The 10,970-nt window shown below is 31.5% G+C and overlaps 1 protein-coding gene across 1 annotated transcript; it reads right to left on the bottom strand.

Moving 5' to 3' along the window:
* Positions 1-494: 494 nt before the first annotated feature.
* Pak (p21-activated kinase) lies at positions 495-10,493 on the bottom strand. The gene is made up of 13 exons (XM_026629172.2): positions 10,295-10,493; positions 9,942-10,073; positions 9,501-9,661; positions 7,702-7,873; positions 6,869-6,984; positions 6,521-6,622; positions 5,014-5,168; positions 4,262-4,390; positions 3,967-4,144; positions 3,467-3,668; positions 3,262-3,377; positions 2,896-3,114; positions 495-2,806 (listed from the first exon to the last, which is right to left on the bottom strand). Exons 2-13 carry the CDS (start codon positions 10,051-10,053, stop codon positions 2,723-2,725), a joined length of 1,746 nt encoding a protein of 581 aa, XP_026484957.1. The 5' UTR covers positions 10,054-10,073; positions 10,295-10,493; the 3' UTR covers positions 495-2,722.
* Between the last annotated feature and the right edge of the window lie 477 nt (positions 10,494-10,970).

Here is a 10,970-nt window from a genome sequence, read left to right as displayed (position 1 = left end):
ATTTCATTCAGTTTTCACCGTTTTCATTCAGTATCTAGACTCCTATATCTCTTAACACTGTTATACGTTGTATTTTTATGTATGTTATATTTTATTACTGTAAGGTAATCCAGTATTATATAGACCATACACACAACCTAGTGTACAGTAAATCATTCAATATAAGCCATGAACCCATGGGCAATTACTACCTTGATGAACTAGATAACACATAATGAACAGCTTGAACCTATATTTTCTGTTATGACGATTCAAATATCTTTATTCCAACATAGAAGTATTATACAAAATCTTCAAACCACCGCTTTGGAAATAATCAGCGGTATTTTACATTGCCCTTTATTATCTAAATATTACCTCTGGTGGAGTGAATTTAATTAATTCAAATAATTCAAGTGTTTTAAACGACAGGGCCATATGGGCATAAATACTAAAAAAAATTTAGTACTGAAGCTAAATAGACAGGATAAAAAATCGCGTTTGTAATAAAACTATTTTATATGAAGTTGAGTCTTTTATTTATAGTATGGTTGTAATTTATACGCACAAGTTGCTCATACATGGCACTGGTGTTTACAACTGTCAAAAATCATGAAAAAACCACATAATAATTTCATATAATATTACATTTATTAATACATTTTCAACTTAAATTACGTACATAATTACAGTTACTATCTCAACTTATGTAGTGCATACTCAAATTCATTTTCATGATCACATAGTTAATACAATAATAATGTTTCAGTTATACACATACTGAATTATTTTCGTTCAAGCTCTCATGAAGTTCCGGCTATAAAATTGTATAACTAACTTATTGCACACTATTAATGTATTGGTTGGTGCAGGTAAATACATGTGCAATTTTCATTATAGGCCGTTTCGGTTCTCAAATATTTTTTTTATAGGCCATGCTTTATATGTTGTGAATTATTATACAGCCACAACAAGGCTTAATTTAATAGCTGTATTGAACGTGTTCAATGCGAAGTTTTTGATATTTGTAAGTAAAGAAATGGGAAAAAAAATCAATACAATATATTTTATGCACCAACCTGGAACCAACGCAGGAGTCTACATAATGTAATTGGTCATTGATATTGTCAAGAGTATACTACTCATGTCTAAATTTATCTTAAACAATTTACAGTTGACGAAGCTTGACAAGCTCGTTATGAACGAAACACTATTTGACGTGTCACCATTCATTCTCATTCGTCCTCCATTCGCTCCCATTTTTAAAGTAATGAAGTAGCAAATAATTATATATAAAAGAGAAATTTAACAGCATCTTGCGGCACAACCTATATATAAAAGCAGAGAGTCATTTAATGATAATTAAAAATATTATATCGTCTTTTCATAGTTTAGAAAGATTAAATTGTTTCTTTGATTACTAACTAACGTCTACTATTGTCTTATTCATTAATTAAGGTGAATATCTTGTTTAAATCTATATTGTTATTATGAACCATTTGTTTTTCATTAATCTTTATATTACAAACATTTGTGCCACAATAGATAAACCAATTTTTTTATTTTGAATATAATCAGTATAATAAACTATATAAACTTAATACTAGGTAAATGCTTCACTTCCATGACTAACAATGATACTTTCCACAAAATAAGGTAAAGGTTACCTTTTAAATGACTTAAGACCTTTAATAACATTGAATTGTCAATTTCCATGAATAATTTTTATGTAAAAAATATTTAAAATATTGCAATTATTGAATCAATCATAAATCGTAAAAATTATAATCTCTAAAAATTAAAGCGAATTACAATAAATAAATATTCAGTATTAGAGATTGAAATGTAATATATAGATAAAACTAGCTAGCTAGTACCAACCGTCAAAAGCATTACAAGTCATTCCGCTATCGAATAAAATTCAGTCAAAATAATACGAAATAAGTATTAAATAGAAATATCACTCATTCCAAAATCTTAATAAAATGCGTGCTATTTTAGCAAACAATATAATATGAAATCAGAATTTTGTTTCTAAAACCAACAGTATAAGAAAATACACATTGTCTTAGTTCTAATACAATTTCTCTTAAGCACTCTCATTCTATCGCAGTTATCGACGGGCGCACTGCAGGTGTCGCAGAGCACTAACTCTGTTCACGTGTTCCGCTCGATCGCGTCAATCACTACCATCACAGTAAAATCGGCTTTCCATAACGGTATTACCTCTACGATATTCTACGATTATTAGTTTACGTCTAAGAGTTAACTGCCAGTCTTCATTCGCAGATTTTATCGTAACTTTTTAACAATTTGTGTCTATATGCTATATCTACATAATACTATCCGAACTTTTCGTTACACGGTCGAGAGGAACACGGCAATACGCGATAACATCTCTACTTACAATAAATAACGTTTCTACACGATACCTACGAATCACTACGGCTACTGGACTGCTGTCTCGAACAATCTTCAGTTTGTAAAAATATGATCACTCTTCGTACTCGAATTGCAGCCATTTTATTAACATATTTAAATATCGCTCTACGCGTAGACATAAAATTTTGTCGATGAACGTCAACATAGTCACTAGTAACCATAGATTACACCGATTCGATGATGACGATAGAACAATGATGCGGTAGAGTAGCGGTAGGCACTGTGTGCGCCGGGGGCGCGGGGGCGCGGGGCGCGAGGGGCGCTAGGGAGGCGCGAGCGCGGCGGGCGCCGCGGGCCTGCGCTAATGGCCCTTCGCCGCTTCTTTCGCCGCCATGATCAGCGGCGTAAGCGACGCCAGCGGCCGAGCCATTTTCAAGAAAGGGTGCTGTTATAAAAAAATTAATAAGTAACTATATACATAAAAAATATGATGTGTGGTGGATATTACGTATTAATTAACGATATTAAACATACCTTTAGCAAGTCGAGAGCCGTGGCTCGCCTTTCTACATCAACTTCGAGGCATTGATCGAGGAAGTCTTGGAAGACTGTACTGAGCTTCTCCTTATCTTTAATGTCAGGTTTGCCATTTGTTGCGATTAAGTAAAGAGCGCGTAACGGGTTCTCGTTAAGATACGGAGGCTCACCTTCGATCATTTCGATTGCCATTATTCCCAGTGACCACACATCTACCTTTAATAAATAAATATAATAAAATTAGATTGATGTGTGTTTTTAAAGACATGTTATACATACTAACTGATTCTAAGATACATTACCACAAAATAAAATATGTAAAAAAAGTATATCAGACATATGTATATATAACAGATTAAGAACCTTTGGGCCATATTGTTTTCTTGTTACAACTTCAGGCGCCATCCAATATGGCGTGCCGACCATCGTTGTTCTCTTATTTTGCTCAGGAGATATTTGTGCACAAAAGCCGAAGTCAGCTAAAAATTATAAATTATTATTAGTTCATGAAACAATTCAAATAAAATAATACTTTTTATCTCAGTATATTAGATAAAACATAACTCACTTAATTTAACCTGTCCATCAAGACCTAGCAATATGTTATCCGATTTGATATCTCGATGTATGACGTGGTTCGTATGCAAAAAGTGCAGAGCCTGCAACACCTCGCGACATACCGCCGCGATCTGGCCCTCGTCCATACACGTCTCCGTGACCACGTCAGTAAGAGATCCACCAGCTAGATACTCCATCACTACCCACAGCTCCTATGAAATTATGAGAATTTTATTTTATGCAGATATATTGAAGAATCTCATACTCATTTTATAACATCCTAAATTTATTTTAGATCCGGTTTGATAAAAAGAAACAGGCAATGATTTATCTTAAAAAACAGAATAATTTATACATTATATGTGGACAAAACAATTTTTTAGTTCCTAATTATCATTTGGCCACTATTCAAATATTTTTATTGCCTATTATTGATAGATTAAAAACTTTAATTGATTCAGTCATTTGGAATCTAATTAAGTTATTTTAAATATGTTTTTAAATATTTACCTCGTTAACCAAATAACTGTCGAGATAGTTGACAACATTATTGTGTTTGTTCTCCCGCATTACAAGTATTTCGTTTATTATAAGCTCCTTCTTAGGCTGTTGGCTAAGGTTCATTTGTTTAATTGCGACTTCCATACCCGTCGATGTTTCAATCGCCGTGTAAACTGTACCTGACGCACTGTAAAAAAACCATGGGTTAAATACTTATCTGAAGATTTTTATAACATGTTAGAACAAATCGAGTTTCCAAGCATATAAGACTTTAAAAAAATAATTAAGATATTTAATTTATTACCCTTGTCCAATTTTTTCCATTTTAGTGTATTTTCTATTAGGATCACCAACACTGACAATTGTCCTTAATTTTTCTAAAATTTCTTCATCTGTCATTTTCTTTTTTCTTTGCTGTTGTCCTGTGGCCCTTCTATGATCATGAAATAAAGATCAGGTATTAAACATTTGATAAACAAATAATAATAAAAAAAAAATATAATTATGATGCACTTTATGGTATCTTCCGTAAGGTGGATTTATTCGGCGTTAAACATTAAAGTAATTGGTGTGGGTCTGTTTAAACACATTATCAGTTTCAAGTATTTGACAACTCACAATGTAGTCTACAGGAAATCGCCCCTTTTTTTAAAGATCAAGCTAAAATTTCACTAGTAGCATCGCTTTGACGAGACGCCCAACTATTCTCTCTTCGAAAATTTTCAAAAGTGGTAAGATAAGTTTAAGATCAATAACATGTATAGACATGTTATTATATAAATTATTTTACCAACAGGTAATCTAAAAAGAACACGTCTAATTTCAATGGAATTCTGCCTCAAATGCAGCTCCGAATCCTTCCTCTCAAAAAAAAGGGAGAGGAGGCCTAAGCCCAGCAGTGGCTCATTTACAGTTTGTCACTTTACTTTACACTGATTTAATAATCATGATATTACATTTATAACAAGGCATAAGAGCTCAAGAGTCTAAGCTGTCATTTACAGTCATCAATTAAAATAATATATTTATGTTCATGTGTAAAAGGCGTATATATACCCAGTGTCGGTAGCTGGAGTTCCGTTGGCCGGCGGCGGCGCAGGTTGTGCGTGCGCAGGCAGTGCGGGGAGCGGCACATGCGCAGGTGGCGTTTGTGCACCCGCTGGGTTCTTGTTACGGTCCAGCGCTGAGCCGGTTTCTCCTCGGCTACAGATCTGATACAAAAATGAGATAACTTTGTGATTTTTCATACCTAATCTTGTCTTTTCATAACACCTTTTTTATGTTTTCATAGAATATTTTCGGCTGCCACGTTGGTCTAGTGGCTATATATGAGGCCACAAATTTCGAAGTTTTGGGTTCAAACCCCAAGTAAGGCAGATAAAAAGTTATTGGGTTTTTTAGACTAAACATTACTGCCTGAGATTTGGAAATGTGTGCACTCCCGTGTTTCAGAAAGCACGTAAAGTCGTTGGTCCTGCTCCTGAACTCTTTTCGGTCGTGTTGGATTTGCCGTCCCGTCAGATTATAAGAGTGAATAGAATAGAGTGCATCTGTGTTTGCGCACACAGTTGTGCACCATAATAGTCCTGCGTAATCGGCTGATTACGCATTTGTCACATTGATTGACAAAAGATTGGCCGCCGTGATAGAAATCGGTCAGGGTGACATTAATGTCTCCCGCCGAAAGTGGTCGCCGTGATTTGTTCTACATTTCTTTTTTTTTCTACATAAATCATTACTGGTGTATTATAATAAAGTAAGTGAAAATATAGTTTTATAATGTATTCTTTTGGAACTTGTTTCGTAATAAGATCTCGAAGATATTGTAGTTAAGTTTAAAATCAATGTTTTATTAAAATAGTTTTATGAACAGACGCGCCCCGGCTTCGCACGGGGACAATACTGATACTATAGTATGGAATATACTACAGAATATCTTACAACGTTTACAGCTTTTTTGTCATGAGACAAAAACCGACAACACACCGACAAACCGCTATATCCCTGCATTTTAAATCTGTAATATCTTCGAAATTATTCATTTAAATTACATGCTGTAAAGGGCCGTATTGATCTATATTAAATGCACAATATATTTAAGGTACTTAATTGTATAAGGATAAATGCTGTATTGCTTAAAATTGCTTCTAAAATAAGCCATTATTTCTCGTAAAAAGTAAAGGATAAAAAATGGTTATTGTGGGCTAAGAGATACACATATACCATCGAGGACTTCTTTGTAGACCTTTTTAAGATGTACAATACTGTAGCCCATTATTTTGATCTACCTTGTAGGGTTCAGCCAGCAATTGCAATGTAAACTCAAAAAAATCTGTTTATTTACGACATCACATTAGAAATCTCTAAAATAATCAGTATTTACTATATTGTGCATGTATTATACATATAAACCTTCCTCTTGAATCAATCTATCTATTAAAAAACCGCATCAAAATCCGTTGTGTAATTTTAAAGATCAAAGCATACATAGGGACAGCCAGCATCAAGTGACTTTATTTTATACAATGTAATGATGCTAATAGCTTTTAATAAAAATACTTACGGATTGCGTCGTGAGAGCTGGATGCGGCACGTGAGGCGGCGAGGCGGGGGCGGGCGCGGGCCGCGGGGGCGGCGCTTCCTCTTCCTCGATTGGCTTGGTATACTGAAAATAATTTATTATGTAACACTAGAATATATTTAAATAACTAAACTAAATTTTAAGTTACCTATTACAAGTCTTTTATTATTCAATTTTAACTCGAAAGTGAAAAGATAGCCTTTTCACTTTCGAGTTTTTTTATTAATTTGTATACTCTAAGGCTTAGAGTTAAGCTAAAAATTCTGAAGTAATGGCTTAGAGTCTAAGCCATTACTTCATTACTTTATTTTGAATAATAATAATACATACAATGCTCTTAGTGCGGTCGGGTCGCGAAGGAGGTGGTGGCGGCGGTTCTGGATGTTCCGTATCTGTTGGCGTTGAAGAAGATGGACTACTAGATGACACTCTAGACACAGAGGAACCTGAAATAAAAAAATATTAATGTTAAGTTGATGGTTTAGAGATATATCATATCAATAATAAGTTTCGAAGTAGTTTACTTATTTTTGTCGTTATCTTTTTTTTAACCACTATTTAACGTCACCATAAAGTAAAATCTTTATTTTATAATAAAATAATATATTATAATAAATTAGTTAAAGGAAAGTGGAAAATGCAAAAACCAACATTTAATAATTGTCAATTATTATTATGGAGATGGAGATTATATTATCTATGAAAGATTGAAATCATCAGAAAAGACATTACATGATTTATTATGTTTATCTATATTATGAATATCTAGACTAGCTTATTTTTTGTACAATAATCTAAAATTTATTAACTTTTAAAAATAAAAATAAACTTCAAGACGTTATCTATGGATAATTATATTTAAGTTTGATGATTGATATAACCTTTAAGATATTTCAATAATGTGACTTTGATTTAATTGTTAAAGGAAAAAATCAGAAGTAGGTAATATTTCAATTATTTGCCAATCATTCAATATCCTCACATCATCATCTAATGACGAATTGCATGATTGTCTACACACAACCTTTTTGAAAAAAATAAGCTTTTGAATAATATTTTGATTTATATGTATTAATTAAAAAGATGTAAATAAGCCAATTGTTACATCTTAGTTTTGTAATAAAATGCTACATTCTAACACATAATATCATAGTTGTTAATACCTGAATGTGTTGTATGCATTTGTGCCGAGGTCATATATTTAGATGGCGGCGGTTGCGTTGCGGAGGCATCGTACCATTTAAGTACGTCGAGAACTGCTTGCGGGTTACTCTTCTGCTCTTGCTTGCTGATGTTTGAGGCCATCAGTAACCTCGCCCAAGCCTCAGGCATACCCTTTTATTTGCAAAAAAATATATAAAAAGTTAAAAATGAACCTTTTAATGACATTACTTATACACAAAAGTTATTTTTTAATTATATTAAGTAAAAACTAATCATGCTGTTGATTAAGTGCTTTTTGAACAAATGTGAAATGTAAAAATTAAGGAACAATTGAAATAATTTAAACAAATTAATGTTTAAATTTTGCACAAAAAAGTGAATGTGTAAACAAAATTATTTTATAATAATAACCATCTATATTAAATTTATAAAGAAATATGATTGCATGCTTAAAATTTTTCTAGAAGTTAAGATAGTGTCCACTCTTTTCAAGGAAAAAATTAAATAAATAAGCATATTTGAATATTATCCATATAACAAAATAATTTGTTTGCATATAATGTATTCTTGTAAATTACACACAAAAAAAATGTATGTAAAATTTTATTAAAATCATAAACATTTGCACTTTTATATTAAATATTAGGAAGCAAGATAAAATATTCTAGCAACCAACCAGCAATTACTATGTGACCACTGAGAAATCTTATCACAATAAATAAACTATCACTGGGTACCCGTTTGTTCATATATGTTGGAATATCAAATTTTCCTATAATTATTATAATAAATGTAATAATTATTAACCCATATAAATATAATATTAGCAAGGCAATACTATCAGCAATAACAGTTTATAAAATATTTAATATGACTTAATATTAACAAAATAATGTTTTAATATATAAATATAGGTAAAAAATAGCATAAAATGCACATAGATAGAACCTAAGCTATTACTTACTGTTATAGGCAGCTTGAAACAAAAGCGGCAATACAGGGAAATCGATTACTTGATTGTTGGATCCATAGTTAATACGAAAACAAAATATCCATACATTAAAAAACAGGTGACTAATTATAAGATCATTTTAAATTAATACTCTATTCCTCATTTTGTCTGAACCAAAAGAGCTATTTTTTATATTACATTTTCTAATACTCATTCACAATTGCAAGACATGCATCTACCTATGACTGTGTAGAACATATTTAGATTATCTAAAAAAAATTAACTTTAATATTTTTTTAATTATGCTCTAGTTCAAATTATTTGCTGTGTCTAAAGATAAAACTTTTAACTGGTCTAATCAATATTTCTACTGTGCTAATAACTTATCTTATTTGTTCAAATTATATCTATTTCTGACTAATATAACAAAAGTAAAGTAATAAAATTAAATACTTTATATTTATGCTTATATATAAGATAAGAAGCAAAGCTCATATGCCATGTGGTAAAGCAAGTAAGCTTTTTGTAAAAGCAATGGTTTTAATAAATCCATAAAAAAATCTTTAGTTGCATGGAGTAAGTGCCTTGGTTGTATAATTGATTTAAATGAGTGTTTTGTGACATAATTGGGCTGGTGCACAAAATACAGAAGCATTATTGATGTTTACCCTTTCTTTAAACTACTATACTATACTGTTTTTAATAAATAACAATCCTTTATTTTATTTCATGTAACAACAATATATATAAAGTAATGTTAAATTCAAAGTCCATAGTTTCCACAATCCTTTTACCTTGAAAAATATACTGAAATCTTAAGTTATGGAGAAGTAATATGCGACTTACTGTGAATTCTCCTGTGACTGCATCAAAACCAACATGGACAGTATGTTCAAAATTAGTTGGGTAACTAATATTTGGTTTGTTATCATTGTGTGCTGTACTTTTAGAACCTTTTATCTTAGCTTTTAATGTTTTCTTTTTTCTATCACCACTGTCATCAGGTTCTGAAAAAAAAAAAGTAAATATTCTTATATTAGAAGTGTTTAACCAATCCATCAATTATTTTTTTCATATAATAATATTTATCAAACTGAAATAGGCTTGATTCACTGATAAAAAAAAACTAGATATTCCAGGACTGCACTGACTCATGTAAGTTACTGAGAATCAGAGATGTTTAAATACATTGCATGTGTCCATTGTTTCACTCGAATAATAAATTTAAATAAAAGGGATACTGAGTCACTATTTTGACTTGGCAGTGTGTTAATGATTTTTGATTACCTTTTGGCAAAGGCCTCATATCAACAGAAGCTACAGAATCACCCCTGTCCGTTGCTCGATTGCTGGTTAAGCGCACTGGTGGCGCAGGTGGTTTATCTTCATCGCTCGACATTGTGTGTGCTTATTCTCGTCCTAAAATATAATATAAATCACATAGCTTCATAGCGAATAACACTAGCACCGTACAAATCGCTTAATGCTCCTGTTTGAAGCAAATACTTATACATATTAAGATATCAAACAGCTGAAATAAAAAGCGAGTAACATAACAATATCCCTAGTATTACTCATGGACGCGCCCCGCAAGGTTTGCAACTACGACAAAACTGGACTCCTTGACGACATTTCCTTACCTTTAAAATATTGAGTAACAATAAAATACGCTACACGTCGTATTAAAAGCTTTAATTTACATTTCAACTTATTTTATCACTCAAAGTAGTTCACTTTTGCTGATATTTGAAATAACTTTCACAGTTCACACACAAAACGACAGCAGTGATGACTAGAGCCGCCATTTATAATGTAGTACATATGTACTCTGTGGCTGGCTGGCTGCCATTACAATTTACATTACAGGTTGTCTATTTTCAGTTCTATTCATGAAAACTCCATATAGTTTATTAGTTGATAAATAAGTCACTATTTATCAATCATGTGGTCATTTATTTTTTTGTAATTATCATAGAGGAAACATTATATACATATATAGTTTATGTATAAGTACTTGCTCATTAAATAGATAATACCACATATTTTAGACCCTACCAATATAAATACCTATTTTAGATATAACATTATAAATAAAATAACTTTAATTTTAGTATATTAATAAAAATGTATTTAATAATATTGTTTTGAAAACCATTGATAGGGTTTGCAACATTTATGATAGCATTAGCAGCAATATTCTGGGAAATGGGAATATTTATGTAAATATAAATTAATTTATTCTTATTAAGATTTCAATTAAATTCAATAGTCTGTGAAAATATTACTCATTGACAGATTTAATCATTTGATTTTGAC

Source organism: Vanessa tameamea, chromosome 5 (assembly GCF_037043105.1).
Source record: "Vanessa tameamea isolate UH-Manoa-2023 chromosome 5, ilVanTame1 primary haplotype, whole genome shotgun sequence".
Lineage (NCBI taxonomy): Eukaryota > Metazoa > Arthropoda > Insecta > Lepidoptera > Nymphalidae > Vanessa > Vanessa tameamea.
Note: the sequence above shows the minus strand (reverse complement) of the source record. Positions and strands in the feature narration are given on the sequence as shown.